At 42.5% G+C, this 22,781-nt stretch overlaps 1 protein-coding gene across 1 annotated transcript in view; it reads left to right on the forward strand.

Annotated features, from left to right (window-relative positions):
- PGBD5 (piggyBac transposable element derived 5) overlaps positions 1-22,781 on the forward strand; it is a 67,994-nt gene that overhangs the window by 18,252 nt on the left and 26,961 nt on the right. Inside the window, exons 2-3 of the mRNA XM_059841579.1 lie at positions 7,632-8,059; positions 16,304-16,438. Coding sequence (XP_059697562.1) covers positions 7,632-8,059; positions 16,304-16,438 — 563 coding nt within the window. The remainder of the gene's footprint in view (positions 1-7,631; positions 8,060-16,303; positions 16,439-22,781) is intronic.

Genomic DNA, 22,781 nt, shown 5'->3' on the forward strand with positions numbered 1-22,781 from the left:
GTGGTATTTGTCACCAGTATTTACTAGAACAGACCAGGAGCCTGGGACAGAAAGATGGGATGGTGGGATTGCACCTGCAGGAGAGGAGTCCCCACTGTGGAACCATCCCAAAGCAATCTTCTGGGATTTAGTTATGAAGGTCACCCTGCTGGTAATGGGAGTTATGCTGACATAAAACTATCCATTCTGCTTTGTACAGTTATTTTGTAAATGTGCACAGCTGTGCCCACAGACAGATGTGTAGCTGCTATGTGATCTACTAAAAGCTGTATTACAGGTGGTGTATGAAGTCAGCACATTGATGGTCATCTGTAATCTGCTAGATATGCCCAGTGTCAGCTGGGCTACCAGAAGCAGTGCAGTAAAATGTTAATAGAAAACTTCAGTGGCAAAAGACCACAACAGAGTATTGCTATGGAAGCTGCTGCAGCAGGAATTCCCCTGAGGAGGAGCATATGTAGTCCCACAGCTAAATAATGGTGCAAAGAATTATGTAAACTGACACAACAGGCTACTACTTCAGCATTGACTCAGCTGCTTTAGCGTCTTTGGCTTTTGGAAATTATTTTAACCTTAAGACCTTGTGCCAGTGTTTTGGGAGGTTCTGTTGGATGTTAGAAAAGTGGTGATTGGTAGATTGCAGGATCTCACCACAGAAATTAAGTATGTAATTAAAGGTGTCAACATCAGCTGCAGTGGGCTGTTTATTCTTTGTACTTGTCACAGCTTGAAAGCTTTGTAGCTTTAAAACACGATGGTAAACACAAAGAAATACTCTCTTAATTAAACAGTTTTCTACCATGGCTTAAATCTGTGACAAGTTACACTTCCATGGAAGACTGCCACAACATATCTGGTGTGTTCTCATTCTCAGATCAGTGCTGTTGGTGGAACAACATATATTTGATCAATGAGAAAGGTGTAAGTCCTGCCTGCTTGGTCTCTTGAAAATGCCCCAAAATTTAGTTGTTCTTCTACAGTGTCTTACCACACAAGGTAATCTACCGAGTGATGGCCAAAATTATTTAACCTTGGTATCCCAGTCTCAATGCCCCATTGAAGTTCTTCACCTTTTGCAGGCTGAACTGCCAGCGCATGGCAGCATGGAGGAGGAATGGGCAGGGTGCCTTCGTTATCACCCTAGGCTGTGGAAGGTCACTATCACATCAGGGGAAGAGACTGTCTTGTGTTTGGTGGAACAGTGCATCACACATCCCTGACCTATGCCAGGCTGACCTGCTACACTAAATGCTCAAGGATTTTGCTATAATGCTTTAAAAAGCTGAATGACAGTCTGGATCCAGTACACAGCGCAGAAACAAGCTGAATTGCAGGAAGATCCTTAGTTTGCTAAATACTTCTTAATTTTACTGTTTGATTTTCTAAATAAGTTCTCTATTTAATTTATCATTAACTCAGTGCTGCTTGCTGTGGAGGCCAGGGACTCTTAAGACCAGAGTCAGCATGGAGCAGCTCTGTGCTGGTTTTCAGTCCACTTTCATTTGTCCTTGGATTGCTTCTAGACACAGCTCTTAATGCTCTCTATGGATAAAAGTCAGACTGCAGTCTGTGGATCACTTTATTGCTGACGCTGTGAAGAAAACAATCCTTTTTAATGCCAGGGAGGGAGGAGAAAGGGGCCTTTCAGAGAAGCTGTTTGGAACAATTTTTTGACTACGGTTATTACGTGGAGGCATTGTCAAAGGATTATTTATAAGTTGGAAGAGTGCAGGCAAATCACACTTTGCTAAATAGCTTGGAATAGACTTACTGAAACTAAATGTAGAGCAGAAGTGTGGCTCCTGAGTGCCCATGCAAGGGTGCAAAGTAAGTTTCTTTAAAGGTGACCTTGGCAAAAACTTTCCCAGAAGCATGGGCTGCTGAGAGTGAGCCCTGACAGTCTACAAAAAGAAACATATTTGGAAGGACTATGTCCAGTTTCTTCTTTCTAAGCCAAGAGTGCCTGCCTGGGAGTTGTTGACTTTTTTTATTGCCTCCTCCTAAGTTGGCTTTCAACTCCAAGCAATGCCACAGTATGGATTATGTTTTCATCATTTATTCTTGCTGATTCTTCTCAACATTGAATTCTTGTGCAAGGCAGTCCCTAAAGGAAGCTAAGATTTGTCTGCCAAAATAACAGATGCGGACATCTACTCATCCAAAATACTGGTCAGAACCACAGTTGGTATATATTAGGATGATGCCTTTGACTTAGCAAAGTAGGCCTGTCACTGAAGCTTTGGTAGCTTTTTCTAATGAAGATGAACAAAAACATGCAGCATAATATCCTAAAAACCTGGATGCTTGCCACCCAGTTCCTACAGGAGAGCGGTCTCTGAAATAAACTGGAATAAAACTCAGAAAAGAAGTGTTAAATGAACTTACTTCAAGCTGTCTTGACAGGCTTGTTGTAATGCTGTCAAACCAGCTATAGTTTGAGGATGGTCTGATGTACATTTCCAGGCCATTAAGAATAGAGCTGATATGAAGACTGATATTCTGGCAAGCCAGATAAGCTCCAGTGCTTCCAAAGGTTGCATGAGGAAACTTAGTGTGAACAGAAATTCTGAAAAATATTCACTTGTGAAATATTAAAACATCATTTTTTGTTTTCTTGGCTTTTTTATTTTTTACCTCTTTATAATGCTCCCTACACATTGAAAAAGATGAGAAATTGTTTTAACTGTCATGTTTCATTAATTGACACCTTCCGTAAAGACGTCATGATTTTTTTGACGGATGAGTATTTTCTAACTAAAAGCTTCTGTCAGCATTTTTTTATGTTCTCTAAATAAGACCCAAAAATCATGTTGTGCACTATTGCAAAGGTAACTTGTCAGGAATATAAAACAGTTTCTAAATTATTTGACTTAGGAAAAAGGCTTTTTAAACCTTGGGTTTTGAAGGCTGTACCATACATTGGAGGAGAAGGTACTTCCCAATGGCAAAAAAAAAAAAGTTTCTAGATTGATTTTTCTTAGGTTTGTGTATGCATATAATAAGCTTAATGTGCTATTCTCGTGGGTGACTATAAATTTTTTCTCAAAGAAGACAATAAAATTACTTCTAAATTCTTGAACTGATACTTCTACCACTCCTGTTCCTGATTTGGGAGTACTGGGGTCTGCCAAGCTGTTAATGAAGTTGCATTAATTTCAAAATCAGCTGGATTAGTTCTGCACAAGGTTTTTTTACAAGCCATGCAATTTGGGTTATACATAGGGTAACACCTGGGCCTGTCAAGAGTAATGGGATATTTTATTATGGGCCTTGATTGCAGTTTGAATGAGAGCAGATTCTTTTGCACAGCAGAGCAAAAGAACTTTCTTTCACTGCATTTTCTCCTTACATATGTGATTTATCCTGCCCAAAATAATGATGCTTTTGACCTTTTCAAGACTTGTATACTATGTTGTAAGCGCTGATAGGTTACAGCACGTTTTGAAACTTCCTGCCTTTTGTCCATTCCTTATTCTGAGTCTGTAAACTCAGAGGTTGATAATCAGAACAGAAAAAAATGGGAAAGGGTACATGAACCTTTTAAAAATGCTCTCAAATTACTTAATTCTGCAAACCAGTTAAGTAAGGGAAAAGCATTTAATTCACTTGGGATTCTTATTTTTTTCCTGATGTGTTGCTCAGGGAGGAAGACTAGAAAGAGAATGAAGCAGGGGGAAGAATGTGACCAGTGGGGACCCGTCCAAGAGAGAAGACCAGAGATTGTAGGACAACGAGCAGGGGCTGCCTGAAGTTCCACCTGAACTTTTTCTTAAATCGTTCTGGGTGTTGTGCAGTGGGTGTGTTTGCTGAGAAGTTGAGTGTGCAGCCTGCTCTCTTGCTAGGCAGCAGAGCCAGCGAGGCAGCTGCAGTTTGCCCTGAGCCGAGTTGAGCCACAACAGGCTCTGCAATGCACACACTCCGGGGGCAAGGGGGCAGCTTTTGCTTCACAGTCAGATTGCCAGTACAGACACACAAATGGCTTTCCATGCTTAGTTTTTTCTTTTTTTTTTTTTTGAGACTATTCTCACAAATGGAGATCTCTCTTTGTAAGAGACGTTCCTTCTGAGTGCAAAAGAGAAAATGGAACCAACCAGTCAAAATAGCAGTAATGACTTGCAAGGTGGTTGCTGCGGATAGCGCAGGCAAGTTCTTGCTGGCAGACAGAGTAAGAAGGAAGAGGAGCTTTTGTGTGTAGGCTGTATCATAACAGAAGTTGTTTGTTATTTTCCACATCCTGCAAGGTCACTTGGAGCAAGCACAAAGTTCTGGTGCTGGCGTGTGTGCTGCCCAATCAGAGGTTACTCAGTAGAGCTCTGTCCCTGTCCTGACTGTGCACAGAATGCTGGGTCTGGCTGCATGTTCAGACACTCCAAGAGTGCTTGTGCACTTTGTCTCTGTAATTTGTATTGGAAACCCTGACTGGCTTTTAAAGAAACCCTATGAAAGTAAATATATTCTCCATGCAAACACCCTATTGCAGAAGAGAGAGAAAAATCTGAATTTTACATACAGTCATAATTATATAATCATTCTGGGAATGGACAACTAGGCAAACCCACTCTTTCATTTGTCTGAGTAAAGCTTTGAAAGCTAAACAGTGCATGTATGAAACACTGAACTCTTCATATCAGTATTTTCTGGGTAAGTGTCATTTAAATCAATGTAAGAATCCTTTAAAAGTACAAATTAGCTATTTAAGTTCCTTATGCAGACAGTTGGCTCTCTCTATGGGATATATTTGTGTATTTAGAAAGTAATATTTAAGTATTTTAGGCTGGTCATTAACTATGCAAAACTCAATTCATGTTAAAAATTCAGTTATTTTCCTACTGAAATTCAATGTCGCTCTTGTTATATTGCATATCAGTAAATTATGAATCAGTTGTGCTCACTTTGCCAATAAAGGCTGTTTTTTAAGACAATGAGATTATACAGGGGCTTTCATAATTTTATTTAATCAACAATTATGTTGATGTTTGAGTCAGAAAGTGATTCAGCTTTTAGAGCTTTGTGGGTTCTCATGATCAATGAGATACAAAGCTTGTATATTTATTTTAGGAAGGAGAGGAGGTAGCAGGTTCTCTGTGTCTGAAGCAGGACTGCTGGCTAAGGAAGGATTATTGTATCCCATATACCTGTCAAGTTTCCATTATCTCTTATCAAGGTAAACTTGTGCAGCTGCTGAAAATTTAGTTACACCAAAATTACATTTTTTGTGCTTCTGACTGCTCTTACCTCCCTGAAGATGGAGTCCAGCATGTACCTGTTGTCCATATCCAAGGGTCTCAAGATATTTCACTTTGTAAGCCTTAATTTTTTATGAATTCTTGTTTGCTGTAGACAAGATTTAAAATATTACCCCTACTCCCAACTTCTGCTTCTGAAGCCATGTATTTAAAAACTATCTCTGTGTGCTACCTGGAAGGTTGCCTGAGCACTGGAGTTGAGTTTGATAGTTACTCAAGATTTCATATAGAACTAGGAATACACTCTGTTCCATGTGTTGTAATTAAAAAGCCATACCTACTGTAGAATATAAAAACTTGATTAAATTATGGGGCAGAATGAAGATACAGAATCATGCGAAGAGCATCTTTTGTGAGCTATAACAGTGCTAGCCAGTGCTAGCAGAAAATAAACCTCCTGATCAAAAGAAGAAAACATTTGTTAAACAGCTCTATTATTGTGCTAGCAGTTAAGGTGAAGTAAATATATCTATTCTAGCCCCATAGTTTTCACTTGATAATGAAAACCTTTTATCATTTAAACTGAAATTTTCTGTTCTTACCAAAACACAGTTTGTGCAAGGCTCTTTCTTCTGGTCTTACAATATGGAGGAGTATGTTTTCAGCTGAAAGTTTCTCAATCTCACAAATTAAAATTGGAAAGTAATCTTTAAATAGATAGGTTTTATTTTAAAAAAATCCAGTTTTGTTTGCTATTTTGGCATTCTTTGCAATCTGGAGGTTTACTGTTTCAAAGTCTTGGTGTTGTTTCAAAGTCTATTTTTGCTGTCCTTCTAGTAGCTTGAGTTCACCAGAGTGCACCCAAACATTAAGGCTTAAGAGCAAGTCCAACTACCATATTTGTGTAATTCCTTGTAGTTTCTGCAAGCTGTAGTTGTTGCTGTAACTGGGAACATGAACTGAGATACCAGGGTGCTGGAGAATGTGACCTGGGCAACATGCTAGTGGATCTTTGCAGAGCCAGCTTGTGTGATGGTCAATCTCATGCTCTGATGCAGCTGGGAGAGTTGATGCTGAGGCCCAGACAGCCCTGTAGTGCAAGAAAGACTTGCTCTTGTTGGGAAGAACTCCAAATGAGAAGCTGTATGCCTTCTCCTTTTGATTAGGAAGAGTATTTCAGACAGTCCCAGGGCTAAGGGCTGCTGGACTAAGGTGCAGTATTTCTTGGATCCAGTTCTTGATTTGGGATTATATCCATGACATTGTCTTTTTCACAGGGGTGTAGAGCTGCTTTTAAGTGCTCCACTGTCTGCTGGGTTTGAGGAGGCTGCTCAGCTCAGGGAATTGTTTTTTACTGCTTCTGTAAAATAGAGAATGTTCCCTTCCTTTACCTGATAACTAAAACACTACTACGAGATGCAAGCATGAAAACTACGGCTTTTGGAAGGGAGCTTGATTAGTTTGTGGGAGGGATTAGAGAAGAGGGGGCTGTAAATACTGGTGTCTGCATCCCTGGTATTGTGGGTTTGATGTTCCTAATTCAGTTTAGTGTAATCTGCTGTCTGATTGGCTGACCTTGTAACACTGATAGAGTGCTGCCACCCGGTAGAGCCTCCTTTTTGTTTTTATCACCCTCCTCTTATGGAGTAGTTGAAACTGGCAGAGAAGGTGCAAGATCAGTGAAATGCTAGAGTAATCACAGCATGGGACTTCAAGGCCTATTACATTATGGGAGGAAGAGGACCACTGCATGCATTATAGTGCTAAAAATATTCCCTGTGATGTGAGGCAGTGACACTAGCCACATGGTAGCTGTGACTTGTTCTGGTGATGTGCTTTCTTGGGGATATCAGAGTGCAGGATAAAACTCCAATGTGGTGGCAGAGGCACAAAACTCAAAAACACAGACCTGTATGTGACTCTGTGTGGAGCAGGGGCAGGTATGAAAGTCACAGAATTATGAACTAGGCAGGAATTTGAGGTGCAGGAGGAAAGGTGGGATCAGGTTATAGAGCCTAGGAATTATGTCATCTGGGATGAGGGCAGTGCTGTCTCTGGAGAACTCACATTGTCCTTCTGGGCTGTTTGGAGGAAGGCACTGCTTTGACATGCATATGGACACGTAAAACACTATCCAGAAAGAGTCCAAAACAGCTGCTGAGGATAAAAGTTGCAGATAATGTGTAAGTGGAGAAATAAAATGCCTACTTGTCTCACAGGCATGCATGCTGCAAAGTAATGAGCGTGCAGAGCAGAGGGAGAAACTTTTCAGAGTGTATAGTATCATATACTATATGGGGAGGGGAAGTTTCCTGGTGAAGTCTGTCAGGCAATGGGTACATTCCATCATTTGCATGAGAAAAACTAATCATGCTTTTAATTTCTGGTATTGGATGTGCCTTGTGGTGATCAGGAATGTGCCTATCTTTCCTTCCTTTATCCTAGGTCCAACACGAAAAATGCCCCTGACTGCCAGTGCCATGGACTTTTTTCAGCTCTTTGTCCCTGACAATGTACTAAAGAATATGGTGGTCCAAACCAACATGTATGCAAAGAAATACCAGGAGAGGTTTGGTAGTGACGATGCCTGGATTGACGTCACCTTGACAGAAATGAAGGCCTTCTTAGGCTACATGATATCAACCAGCATCCACCACTGTGAGTCTGTTCTCAGCATCTGGAGCAGCGGCTTCTACAGCAACAAGAGCATTGCACTTATCATGACACAATCAAGGTTTGAGAAGATTCTGAAGTACTTCCACATTGTGGCCTTCCGCTCGAGCCAGACAACGCATAGCCTCTACAAAATCCAGCCTTTTCTGGACTCTCTGCAGAATGGCTTTGACTCTGCTTTCAGACCTTCACAAGCCCAGGTAAGAGTTAAGCTGTTGGCAGGGAGCATCTGACCTGTGCACTCCGGTTGTTTCACTGGGACAGAAAGTGCACAGCACAGCTGTCTGGAGAAAGCTGGGGCTTCCCAGTGTGAATCTGTGCTGCAGTGCCTCCATGAAGCAAGAGAGAAAGCAGCACCGTCCTGTGCAAGTGCTCATCAGTGTCTGTCAGTGCAGGCACCAAACAGGTTTCAGTGGGAATGGTGCTCTCTGAGCTGGACCTGTTTGCTTTAGTGACCTAAACAAGCCTGGACACTTCTCAGTGAGGCTGGCACTAGGTTTTGCTATCCTGAGGATGGGAGGTTGCAGGTTGTGCAAGGGTAGAAGGGGCAGAGCTGGTGCAGCTGGGCTGGAGGGAAGCAGGCTGAGTGGGATGGAGGAGTTGAATTTGCTAAGGTGGCTGTCCCTGACCTTAGCAGTATGGTCCAGTAACACTGCTGCTTTCTCATGACTGGAAAGGGGGACAGGTGAAAACCTTTTAATATTCATCATAATCTATTTAAACTTTGTTCAATACAAATTATCTGCTTTTGAAGCTGTTGCTACTGGCCGTGTTCAGAAATCCGGAAAGAAAAAGGAATAAGCATGAGATATGTTACTGCTTGATATAACTTTTCAATCAGTTCTCTATTTCCAGAATATAAATATTTCGCTTAAGCATTGGAAAGGGTATTGAGTCCGTAGTCCTCTTTTTCTTCCTCTTTCCCTTCTGAAGCATCCTATTTTTGCCCACTTCACAAAATTAATGAAGGCATAGGTGCTACGCATCCATTGAAGTGTGCCTAAAATAAATGGCGAGTGATTACAGTTTATTTTATAGACAATAAAAATCATACCTATATAACCCATGAGAGCACAGCTGCCTAAAAAGCTGTTAAGGTAGAGAAGGGAGGAGGGAAGAGTGTTCTCACTAAGCTATGCAAGGTATGTTTCCATTAAGACAAAACAGGCAGTGAGAAACATGGAATTGTTGGGACTGAGCTCCCTTAAAGATATGAAATCTAATCCTTATGGCTGCTGACTTCAATGGGCAGAAGATAGAGGCTTCAGAAATTGATCACCGTGTCTAATGCAAATGCTTATAATGGTGTGCTGTGGCACACACCGTGAGTGCAAATCCATTAAGGGATAAGATTTTATTTGCATGTATATCCTTTCTCCCATTCCCCATCCTGAGTAAGGCTTGAGAACTGAATTGACAAAATCACAGCTCCCTGTTTGCAGTGGCAAAACATCTAAATCTTCACAGGCAAAATGTATTATTATCCTGAGCTTGGTAAGGAGATGCTACTTAAAAAAAATAAGGGGGAAGAAGTAGAGACAGCCCCATTTTCTTCCTTCCTCCTCCACTTCTCTGCTCCTTTGTCAGTGTTTACGTCAGTGATTTCTATGCAGCATGTTTCAGTGATATTGAGTGGAACAAAAAGCACTAAAATACAGCTTCAAAAATAACCCTGTGAGAAAGAATAAGGTTTTGAATCTGTTGTTAAAAATACCCGAGTGTATCTCCAGTAGGCTTCTGGGGGATGTTCCAGGCCTCCTTCTGAAAGGAGCCTTGTGCGTGACATCCTCCTAGGTGCCATCAATCAGGGCAGCACACTACTTGTCTCAAGAGATGATGACCCCATCTGCTCAAAACAGCAGGAAAGACCTGTCCCTGCAAATTGTCTTGACTGCAGACTGCAGTAAGCATCAAACCCGGAATGCCCAGAAATAATTAAAAATAATAAGCCAGTTGCACAGAAACAAATGGAAAGATGAGGGGAAAGAACCACTTAGATGAGCTTTTGGAAGTTCTGCTTCAGAAAGCCAGTTGGACAGGGGAGCCTAGGTTTCTGTGATCAGTGATACCTGAAATCCCAAGTTCAGAATGGATTTGTTGCTTAAGGTACATCTGTATTTTAAACATGAAACTTGTGGTACCTGGGTGGCTTGTTGCTGACCCACAAGCTTTATGCTACTTTCTTTTAAGTGGCATCAAACAGCTAAATCACAGTTCCTGATGAATGCAGCACGGTGGTTTGGGCTTATGGGTAGGCTTGTTACTGACCTTTTTCCTCTGGCAGCGTGGACTCAGAGCGCAGATTAGGAAGATGCCATGTTTAACTCACCCCTATGGACAGAGCAGGGACAATCTGCATCCAGCAGGCAGTACAACATCTGCCTTCACAGTTATTTCTTCTATAGATTGATCTTTTTTTTTGCGACAGCTAAAAAAGATTCTTCTAGTGGAATTTCTGTCAGAAAATACTTAGTTTTTTGGGTTTTTTCTTGTCTGTGACCTCTCCCCCCACCCAAATGTGCCTGTAAAAATAACACCACAGTTGCTATGAAAGGAAACAGGGAGAAAGAACTATGCCAGTATACCAAAACAAAGAAGACAATCTAGTGAATTATAATTATTTTGCTAAATATAGTGAGCTAACAAAAGGAAATAATTGCTCTCCAGCTTATGAAGGAATTGAAAGTCCAGAACATTTTAATTGTGCATCAGCAGTGCTAGCTGTAGTTTCTGAAGTTAAAAAAATGGTGTCCTGACCTAGATTGGTAAAAAAAAAATGACAGGAATATTCTCTGCATCTTATCCCTCCTCAGTATCATCTGTATAAATAAACACTGCCTCTACCTGAGCAATAAGAGGTGGTGATTTGGGTCTGTTTTTGTTAGCAGTGTTATTTCTTTGCTACTTAGCTTTGTAGCTGTGCTTCTGTCTGCAAGCCTGAAGGTAGGGAGGATGCCCTGCCTGCCCTCCGTAGGTATAGAGCAACAAATTCAAGGGTACTCACCTGCCAAAGATATACACTGAATTCCAGAAACCAGAGGAGTTCAGGGAAAATAACATCACTGCTCAAATATCCTTCTGTGCCTGCTGAGTGTTTATATGCTTATCAGCAGGATGTGGCTAGACGGGATTGCTGTCTCTGGCTGCCCTGACTGGTGTGGGAGAGGTCAGGAACATAACTCCAGGCTCTCTCTGCATCCCTCTCCCTCTGAAGTACCTTCTCTTTGGTGTTTTGGAACCAAACAGTTTTGCATCTACCCAGTGAAACATCAGCTGGAAATAGTCACCAGCAGGAGTGAATCCCCTGGCAAAAAGAGAGTTGGAAGTCCAACCTCTTGCTCCAAGGGCACGGTGCTCAACTTTGGCCAATTACTGGGTAGCTTCTTTGTGTTTCGCTCTTGGTGGTATAATAGGGTACAGCTAAGCAGTTTCAACATAGCTTTTCCAAACCAGCTCACAGCTTTAGATGACAGCCTCTTTGAAAACACAGCGGGGCAAAAACACGCTGGTCAACCTGCTTTTCTGTCCTCATGCTTAAATGTTCATTTGATATTGGGTATTTCCAAGTTATAAGACCTTGCTTGTGCTGTACAAGCAATCTGTATTTCAGATTTCCTGTTCTCAGAATGATTCTTTAGGAGTTGAGGGTGCTGGTCCCAAATATGAATCATTCTATCTTAGAGCTTCTGTGAGTGTGACACAAATACATAAATATTCAGAGAATGCTGGCCAAGTGTAAGATGTTGAGCAAGAGAAAGACAGAGGAGCAATAAGAATGTTGAGTTGCAGGGTAAATTTCTGATGTCTTGTAGCTCTTGGCCAGTTGATCCTTTCGTGATGCCAGATTTTAGGGAGAGTTTGGCCAAAGAAAATGATGAAGCTTCATTGCTATTTTTAAATTACCTAATGGTAATGGAGTGCTGTAAGAACTGACTTTCTGTTTTTTAAGAGGATTGATTGATGACTGAACAAATGGGCAGAGGAGCATGGAATCATGGCTCCACTGGAAGTCAGAGTTAACCTTTGAATGATGGCAGAGAGGAGTTGTAAATGTGGATAGGTCAAACAGGACTTCAAAAATGAGAAGAGAAAGAATCTGTCTGATATACTGGAGAAGAACTACGATAGAGAAATAAAGAAAAGTGATGTGGTCAGTGTGATGGACTAGGAAAATGGCTTTCCAGCAGCAGTCTGTAGAAGAAGAATGCCTTATGTTGAGTAAAAGTAAAACTGTTGCAGGATGATTGAGGGGTTTGGATGTAAACTTGTCTTGTTGGGTGGGTTGTTACTCTAAAATGAGTGCCATTCTAGTGCTCTTACTCAGAAAGCATGGCAAATGCAGACATTGCCTGGCTGGGGAGATTTTGCACGTAGGAGGGTGACGACTGACATTCAGATTCACTAGCCAGTGATATCTGCAGCAGGATGAGAGGGACATGTGCAGTGACCAAAACCAGAAATACTGAGGGGTTCTTAAGGGAAGGGAGATACTCTCAAATGCAGCATAATGGAGTCAGAAACGGCAGCTTGATATACAAGCAGAGATGTCGGACACCAGCAAGAGAATTTAGATTAGACAGGAGGAGCTTTGGAGCAGAGGGGCAGAAGCATGAGCTACCCTTGCAGGAGGAATGACTGACTGTGCATCCAGACACAGTTACCAAGGGGCCTCTGCAACTGGATGGTACCCACCAAAAGCCACCCACCAAGGCAAGCTGAGGCAGCTTCTCCAGGAGACAGGCTGAAGAGACAGCCTGTGTTGTGGGTGGCCATGGAGCTCAGGGGGAGATGTTTCCTGGATATGTTGGTTTATTATCTAAGTGTATGGAGTCCAGGAATTCCAAGTACAAAAGACTTAGTGATTCAGGGCTTTGTCTACAAGCCTGTTTGGGCTCTGGTGAGAGAGGATGGGTGGAATTTTGGTGTGGAAAGAGCATTAGAAATGGTTAAAAATGGAGAGGAAAGAAAGGCACTCCTGACAGTGGCTGTTTCATTCTGTGAGTGAAAGATGTTGTGAGATGGAGCAATTGATGGAGTCCCATCTTGGAATCTTGCCTTTGCAACACTTGGAGTGCAAATACATATTGGGGGGAAAACAAAGAGTGAAAGTTTGGCAGGTAGATCTGTCAGGCATAAGGATTGCTATAAAGAAGGGAGAGAGGAGAGGAGGGGAGGGGAGGGGAGGGGAGGGGAGGGGAGGGGAGGGGAGGGGAGAGGAGAGGAGAGGAGAGGAGAGGAGAGGAGAGGAGAGGAGAGGAGAGGAGAGGAGAGGAGAGGAGAGGAGAGGAGAGGAGAGGAGAGGAGAGGAGAGGAGAGGAGAGGAGAGGAGAGGAGAGGAGAGGAGAGGAGAGGAGAGGAGAGGAGAGGAGAGGAGAGGAGAGGAGAGGAGAGGAGAGGAGAGGAGAGGAGAGGAGAGGAGAGGAGAGGAGAGGAGAGGAGAGGAGAGGAGAGGAGAGGAGAGGAGAGGAGAGGAGAGGAGAGGAGAGGAGAGGAGAGGAGAGGAGAGGAGAGGAGAGGAGAGGAGAGGAGAGGAGAGGAGAGGAGGAGCAAAGCAATTAAATGAAGAGCTTCTGAGATCTGAACAGAACTGGGAATTTGAGAGAAGAAAATGGGGATGATTTCTATGAAGAAATCCACAAACTATCTTGCATCATAGGAAGTCAGAATAGGAAGGGGGAGCACTTGGGGAGTGAGAAAAAGATGGTGAAGAGGCGGTCAGGAATATGTGTAGGAGTAATTAAGCCTGAAAGTAGATTTTTATCAAGGAAGATGAGAAGCAAGAAAGAATATGCCATGGGGGCAGTGAGCTCACTCCTGTAAAAGTGTGTATTGCAGCAACAGCAAGAATGGGGAATAGGGAGGGAGCAAATATAATTTTTCATGGGGATTTGGCAATTAGATGGATTTGAGACAGGAAAAGCAGGGAGACTGAGAATACAGGAGGGTGAACAAACTAATAGGAATGGCCAGTAGCAACAGGACTAACTTTTGTCCTAAAACCACCATGTCAGTGCCAGGGGCAGGCACAGCCCATACAGTGACTTGCTTGCAAAGTTCTTTACAGCTGTTGAAGCGGTGGTTGCATGTGGAGGGATGAAAACCCCTTGTCTCCCACTCTCTGAAGGAAGCTCCAAGGTTTTCAGTTCATTTTCCTTGCCTGTCCACATTTTGTCTTTGTGGCGACAGCAGACCTTTCCCTAGTCTGTTCACATTTTTATTCCCTCTTCACAAGAGTTGAGTTGGAACTTATAGAGAAATTACTTACATTCAGTACAGAGGAACAAAGGAGGGAAGACATGGCTGAACATGGGCAGGAAGAAAAGGAAGACGGAGAGAGGTTTTAAATATTCAGATTTGCTTTTTAGATGTAAGGCTGACAGACCTTACTGTGTCATAGAAGGCAGAAAGAGTGTGAAGGGTAAACAGGATGCAGTAGAGCTGCTGTGAGAAGAGCTGATGCTGTGGTGCAGAGGGAAGGAAGCTAATGACAGAGGGTATAAGACGTCCTAAGGTGATGCTTATATAGCCTTTTCTTTCTGCTGCTCTCCATCCTACAGCAGGGGAGATTGTAACAGTGGAACCACACTACTCAATGGGATCTAGCAGGTAAGAGAGCCTTTCCAGAAGCTGAGAAATTCTTAACCTAATTCTAATCTGACCCTATCCCAAGGTTGTGCTCCTTCCCTCTGCACTTGAGAAGCAGAAAGGCGAAAGCAAGTGAGGGCAAGTTTGATGTTTGCAAAATGCTGTTCAGAGTCCTCTGAGGCAGAAGCGGGAAATGCCCCAGGTGGCCTTTAGCTAGGGAGGGTTGTGTTCTGTGTGGACCTTGAGAGAGGAAGATTTGGCTTCAGTGGGGAAACAGGGCAGCTGCAGCTGGAAGAGCTAATAGCTTTGTGTGCAGCTCTTCTTGCTCACTTCTGCATTTTGGTGTATAATTTGAACATTTTGCAAGAGTGCTTTCAGATGGTCCTGTGAATGTTTCATGAGTTGTTAAGAAGTGGAGTGCATATAAATGACAGTGTGCAGCCGTCACTGCGTGGGGAGGGCACAGGTGCCTATTTTGGGATGACAGAGTGATGTTCAGCAAACATCTTGTGTTCAGGAGGCAAGCAGCTGCTCATCTCCGGTGCTTAACTGCTCACCCACCACATCTCTCCTACAAGTGTCACTCCTTGGTTTAGTGTGGCTTTGTTTCTCATTTCCGCCATTGACTGCACGGATGTGCACAAAAGTAGCACACATGCAGGTGTGGAAAGGCTTTGTCTGAGGGTTGGAGCCTCTGCATGCCTGTATCTGAGCCTGTCTCCTGGAGGGATGGTCACTGGAAAAGAACAGACTCCTTTAAATTATAACCCATCTGACTATTTTGCACGTCTTTACAAGGGTATGAATTATGGCCTGCTGGGACTGCTTTCCCCACACGTACAAGGAGGGGAGCCTGCAGTGACTTGCTCTGATTTAGATGTAGGTGTCTGAATTTGGCCAGCGTTCATCAGCTGAGACCTTTCAACAGTTTGCAAGTCTTTGTACTTTCACAAGTGGCTTGCTAAACAACTTGCACATTGTGCACTCAGGTGTGTGTATGTTATGCACAGCTGCCTGTCAGCTGTGGGGAGCTACTAGTACTTTTCTATAGGTGAGTTCCACAGTGTGATACCTAGCAGTATCACATTTCAGTTTTGCTGCTAAATTAATGGAGAGAAGTGTAACAAAACAGTTTTGAGAAACAGGGAACCACTTAGATCATCTGAATGCAGATTGCAGAAACTGCTTCATTTTCACAGGTCTTCATTACTTGCTCCAGACTGTCTTATCTTTTTCCACTCCTGCCTCTGGTGGTTTATCCTAGCCTCCTTTCATCAATTTTTTCAGCTCCTGAGGCAAGAGAGACTTCCCTAAAGCTGCTGCTGCTAGGAAAAATATTTTCTGTCTTTTCACCGCCTCCTCAAGTGGCAGCAGAAAGCATCTTTTTCTCCCTTTAACTTCTCTCTCTCTATTATGTGTTTTCCTTTGCTATAACCAAGGAATGTACTTTACAACAAATTGTAGGGAGTGTTTGGGTGGAAGACATTCTGCCAAACAATATGAAGCTTATGAAGAAGCATGGAGAAGGATGCTGATAAAAATCCACTCTCCCTGCCCCATCCCCTGCATCATTTTGGAGGGATGTTGAACTGTAGCAGATAGTAAGAAGTGAGAGCTGTGCCTTGCAATGTTTACAAGTTACATGTAGGGCAGCTATCCATAATGGGGTGTGCTTGGCCAGGCTTTGGTTTTTGTTGGATGGTAGCATCAAACAAAAATTGATTTGATTCTCTGTTTGGGGTGATGCACACAAGCACAGTGCAAGGGTTGTATTTCCTTGAAAGCAATTAAAACACCTTTGTTTTAGCAATCATGTATTCTTCCATTTCTTTCCCTGCCTCTTTTCTTGCCACTTGCAGGTACTACATGAGCCCCTGATAGATGAGGATCCTGTTTTCATTGCGACCTGTACAGAGAGGGAGCTGCGCAAGAGGAAAAAGAGGAAATTCAGTCTTTGGGTTCGGCAGTGCTCATCCACTGGTTTCATCTGCCAGGTGGGTTTTTCCTCTTCAAATGTCTTCATTCAGTTCCAGCAGGTCCTTAAATGTATTGCAGGACCAAAGGTAACAGTCACTTCTCTTGGTTACCTGGCTGGGGGCTGCAGTCTGAGTGGAGGAGGCTTCTGACTCCTGTGGATATGAGATGTGACAGACAATGATGACAAATTCCTGATGCTTTGTTTGCTGAATGATTTAACTGAGAGTTTCTGCCTCTAATGCTGTCCATCTGGCTGCTAGCCTTCAGCTAATTAGATTGAAATGCAGTTAAAATGGTCAGTCTGTTTGTATATCCTAAGTTTATCTAAATGTCTAGGTACTGTGACTTATGTAAATTTGAATGAGTCAGATTTTTTCTCTATAACACTGCACCTGTGATAGCCAGCAGTGTCCAATAGACTAAATCAATATGGTACCAAGATGTCAGTTTTTCTGTGGGAAACATATTAGTGGGGGCCCCTATTACACATCTTTTCACACATCTACCTCTCAATCAAAGAAATAAAATCTGATGTGACTTCAAGGTGAGATGTCAGCTGGAGTGAGAGACATGTTAAAGGGTTTGTTTGTATTGTTATAAGGCATTGGGAACATCTCAAATGCTCAGATTCCCCAATAGCTGATGTGTTTTGAGAGCCCTTGAAAAATCTGGTCATTTATTTTGATGCTTAGAGGTGAGGGGGGCAGATGCTTTCCAATATTTCTTTCTCCCAAGAGCTCCTGTGAAAACGTTGCATCCCACATGTTCCAGAGTGGTGGTACAGAGGTAGGATGTGCACACCACTTGCTAAGGCTGAATACATGTCAGAACAGGGCCTGTGGATTTGCTGCAGTTGAACATTGGCTCAGAGCAGGATTTGGCTGGTGAATCATTATGACTGTTTGAGTAGCTGTGCAGGAAAAGAGGCTCACTGGAAACACGGGTTGGTTTTTTCAGCAATGCTGTTCACTCTGAGAAGAAATTTAGGATCCTACCTCTTCCATCTAGGTTTTAATGCAGCTATTTTGTCTAATGCCAAATAGATTTATCTTGTGAAGTATCTTTGGAAGTTTCTGCACCCAAAGCTCTTGGAAAGTAATTTGCTATATAGAGGCAGTGTCTTTGATCTCCAAGGAGAGCTTCACCAGTCCTATGTGCAGTCTATTACTGAAGTGGGTACAGCAGGCACAAAGTCTGCTCATCTCTTGCCGCACTCCCCCCAGCCAACTGCCACAAAACTAATAAGTCTTCAGACATGCCAGAGGTTTCAGATTCTGAGCTATAATTATGTTGCACCTCCTGTCCTGTCCACTGAGAGACTAAATTAATGGAATGCCAAATTAAACAGAATAGATGCTCAGCACCACCCTAATCCTCCCACTCCCTTAATGAATTAGATGCTCATGCTTCACTTGCATCCGGATGACGTCCAGGATTATCTTACCAGCTGCCTTCTATTTTCATTCCTTGACTTGGCTGTCATTATCAACATGCTGAAATGACTGGGTGAAAGGGACCTTAGGGACCAGTGAAAAAGACTATACCTTCATGCTAAAATGGAAAAACCTGATCTGGGGAGGATGGACAACGTCAGTTATGATATGATTGAAATGCTATGTTTATTTATGTGTCACACTTACAAGCAGTTTTGCAGAATCCAAAGAATTTTGGTAGTTATTTGGTGTATTTAGAGTATTAAAATAGAGGTTTTGGGGTTTTTTGCCTGTGTTAAACAAAGGGAGAAAATTTATCTAAACCAGAAATAAATCCAATGCTTTTCCCTTCATGTACACACCTTTCCTTACATCTCTTGAGAAGCTGCCATCATGAAGAAAGGACTTGTTTTCTGATAGTTAAGGACTGACTTGTCTCTCACCTACCAACTGTTGGGAAAACCTTCAAAATATGCCTATTCTGTACTACTGTCTGAGTGAATTCCCTCCCTCTCTGCTTCCACATGATGACATTGAGGTCCTTTTATTCAAGATAAAATAGGACTATCAACACATCATAAATCGGGATAATCAGTTTCAAAAATCGGAATAATATGTATCTGTAAAAGGTAGGCCAAGACAGAAGAGAGGAGGGACCTATATATGACTGGTTTTCACGGACAGAAGGAACCTCAATAGGTCTTTGATGCTCCTGACTGAAAACAATGTCCTCCAATCCTGAATTAAGCCTGGTGTTAAAAAAAATATCCATCTGAGGAGACATCTTAGTTTTCCCAGTGTTCTGCTTTTCCTACGATGAAAAAGATTGGTTGGTTTTTCCTAATGAAAAATTAATATGCCTCATGCTGAGTTACTGTGTGAACTCTGGTTGGCAGCTCCCAGGTCAGTTGTTAATATTAGGAGTTTCAGCTCTTTGTCTCTTCAAATTCCTGTTCCTACTTGTTCTTGTGAACAAAACTTTGAATCAAATTTTTGGATATGAGTAAGCACTTCTTTTTGATGGCTCATCATTTACTTTTTTTAAGGAAATGATGTTTGGTTAAAAATCTAGCCCAATAAGCCATTCATGGAACAGGAATGGCATAAAGCTGAAGTGCTGCTTTTGAACATAAGAAGGTGCATAGGCTTATGTATTCATAATATAAATAATGTATGAATATTAGACTACTTTTCTGTCTTCTGTACTCCAGATAACTTGACTGCACCCTGACAGTTAATTGTGCATCCATCTTAAAACAATTTCAGATTATATCTCTGCTTCAGAAAATCTCAAGCAGAGCATCTTGTTGCAGTGAATAGCTTTGTTGGCTGAGCATCTCTTCACGGTCAGCTGGCCAAGTGGGAACATGCAGGAAGGACACATTATTCAAGCAATGGAAATATATGTCTGCCGCAGTTGGGAACACGAACAAAACCTGTCAGAGGGCTCAAAAGGGCTCCAGGAGAGCTGACTTTGGCAAAGTAGATGGCAAAACTGCCCTGATACTGTTGCCTTTTTCATCTGCCCTTGACACTGGACATCAAAGTGGCAGCAGCTGCTGTGGGAGGAGGCTTGGGCCTTCTTTTTTCTTTCTCTCTAGTTCGGGGGGAACAACAAACACAGCTTGTAGGATTTCGGGTGTCCCTCTCTGCTCCATCTTCTCTTTCCTTTTCTTCTTTCTTTCCAATCTGTTTCCCTACATACTACTTAGCACTTCTATTTCCCTACTTACCATTGAGACAATTTTAAAACCAATATTTTAATGTCTTGATTGCAGTTTAAATTATTGAAGTAGCTTAGAAGTCTTCCTTACACTATTTGCTTAGACTATATTTAAATAGTAAGTCATGCTATTTAAATCAAAACTCCAGCTGTGTCAGTTTTTTTTGTGAGTTCATATTTCTTTTTCTCTGAAAATCTGGAACTCTTGATTATAGAAATGGTTCATAAATATGATTGGTAGGACTGTTTCTCATTTTAGATATAGCAATATCGCTCATCAAAAATGATGAAAAAGATTCCTTACCAGGGCTAGTTATTTTCTCCTGGTGGGACATACCATGCTCTCTCTTTGCACTTCTTGTGTGGCTGAAAAGGATTGAACATGGTTATGAGTAATTGTGTCTAAGTGATGCCTAGTCCTTGCATAGCTCCTCTTGCACAAGAAGGTTTTCTGATCATTTTGCAGGAGAAGGAAGCACATGATGCTGATGAACCCCAGCACATGGAGAGCTGGCAGAACAAGATATTCCCATAGTGCCTCATCCTGAAGGCCCATAGCCCAAATGTAACCCTCAGACAGTCCCTGACCCAAAGAACCATCAATTAACAAGATGAAGGACAGTACTTAGATGGTGGAGAGCGCTGCAAAGGGACAGTCAGGCAATATTAATCACTCTGATAGGCTGTAATGGAATTAACTCATCAGCATTATTATTTGCTTTAAAAGCTGGTATCATGGTGAGGAAAAAATTAGTTTATGGATGTGTATATCCTTTCCTGTTCACTGAGATTAATTTTATTTTCTGAGGCTATACTGGAGACTTTTCCCTTCCCACACCTCCTCCCTGCCCCTGAATGTATGGGCTCTGCACTTGCTTTTATTCCCTGGCAGAAAATTCTTGCAATAATGCATTTCATTTTCACTAATATGCCTATGAAATATGTTACTCAGATTTATGTTCTTTAGGTCCTTGTGCTGGGACTGACTTTGAGTTTCCATCTTCCACTGCTTCCCATGAAGCGATCAGTCAGAACAGAGTAAGGAAAAGTACTGTGTCTCTGCGTCTTGAGTCTTTCCAGAGTCCTGAAGAAACAGTGATTTGCATGACAGCCATGTTTAAAGAGTGAAACCTGGATCAGGGTAGCCCCTGCCTGAGAGGGTGAGAAAGGGCTCTCTCCCCAAAGAGCAGCAGTCTCAGTGAAGGGAGATGTCTGAGGTTGCTCCACAGATCAGCGGCAGAGCTCTCAGTGGCAGCAAAAAAACCCTCCAAACAATGTAAACACCATGCTTCTGTAGTATATGCTGTCGTTCATGTCACACAGGGTAGCTACAGCCAGCTTGAATGCCTCCTAACCCCATTGATTTTACAGAGTAAGAACTTCCAGAATTTAGAGAAACTGAGATTGTGCCCCAAAGAATTTATAATTTCACAAGACACCACATAAGTGCATTCAGTCAGTGGGAAAGGGAGGGGTAAATAAACCTGGAGTCAGTTTTGTTTTCAAGGTCAGAGTTGCAGGAGAGTTGGCCATCTGTGCGCTTGTTTAATAAGCTGCTCAGAAATGTTGGTGTTTCAGCCTATTTAAGTTCTGTTTAGAGATTAATCTGAGCCCTTGCATTTCTTTAAACAGGGCCCTGATAATTCCTCTATTGCTAGAACAGTTGCATCTGGAGCACACAGATGTAGCAGCTGCTTTGAGGAGGTTCTCAAGGTCAGGCTTTGTCTGTGAGGGGTTCCCAGGAAATCTGATCACCTTCCTTTGTCAGCCACTGGTGACTGGAAAATCCTATCTGCTTTCTTCCTCTGGCTCCCACTCAGCTCTGGCTTTTTAATGCATGTGTTTCTGTAATGTCAGCATCTGAGGATCCCAGATCTCAGTCAAAAGTCAATTATCCTCTTGCTCACCAGTGTTAACTGGAAAGGTATTTTTGCAGATGTGTGATGGGTCAGTCCTATTCATTTTTATGGACTTTACAATTTTACCGTGTTTCTAAATGGATAGAAACCAAACCTAAATGTGATCTAACGCAAAGATCTGTCACAGCTTACATACAGTCTAAGTGTCTGTTTTCAAGTGTGAATGAAAGTTATTTTTAATTCCTATCTGAGCTGCTTGTAGTTTATGACAATAAAACTACCTGTATAGTTGTGTCCCTTCTGTAGCTGTTCTCAGTGCAACTTTGCTTGGGGAAGGAGACTAAAAGCACCAGAGCCTCCTGCTTTGTGCACTTAATAGGTCAGGCCCTTTGTGGTGTGCAGTAAGCCGAACAAAAAAAATATCCCTGCCCTAGGAAATTTAGGATCTAAGTGCAAGAGGCTTACGCTTCCTACAGCAAATCTCTTTAGTTCAGGCACATTTTGGCTGCCCAGAGAACTCTGGAAGCAGGCTGAGTGCAGCAGTGTTTCTTGGCTAGTGCACATGGCAGAGATCTGGGACTAACACACTGCTAGGTGCCAGTATACACCCAAATCCTGGTGAGCCTTCATGGGCTGGGCAGTCATCAGTCTTGTGGTTCCTCCTTGGAAGTGGCTGGATCCTTGATGTCACTGATTTGTCTACACTTGCTTTTGTCTTAAGATTTTACACCCTTTTAATGCATTTTCCTCCTTGAGCTGCCATGTGTTATCCCCTCAGCTGTTACAGCACTTCTGATAGTTTATGCTGCTCTTGCCTTGCATCACTTTTATACCTTCCCACTTACACTTCCTCACTTACACACCTTCTCACAGCTCGACTGTATTTTTCATAGAAAAACTGAGCCAATGTTGTGCAATTGTGTGGCACCAGAGTGAAGCCTCAGTCATGGACTTGGGCTGGGCTGCCAGTTACACAGAGGGAGCCTGGAGAAGTAACATTAAGAAGAAACAGGACCAATGCATTGATTAACAATTGGCTTGTGGGGATTGCATACTTTCTAGGAAAGGTTTTGAAGAGCAAAAGTAAAGAGCTCTGCTGAGATGGTGGTGATTTCCAACCAGGCAGGAGAAGGGCAGCATGGAAAGAGGCAAATGTGGGCTTGTGTGACCTTGGTTGATGGATGCTTGGCTTCACAGGGCAAGTGTGACCAGGAATTATACTGACATGGTATAGAAGGAGATCAGTGGGGAAGCCTAGACCATAAAGGCTCTTCATTTTCCAGCCCCATTTCCTTTTGATGCTGCAAAGAAGAGGGAACTGGCAGAAGGCTGGCATGGCTAAAGC

This window comes from Haemorhous mexicanus, chromosome 3, assembly GCF_027477595.1.
Source record: "Haemorhous mexicanus isolate bHaeMex1 chromosome 3, bHaeMex1.pri, whole genome shotgun sequence".
NCBI lineage: Eukaryota > Metazoa > Chordata > Aves > Passeriformes > Fringillidae > Haemorhous > Haemorhous mexicanus.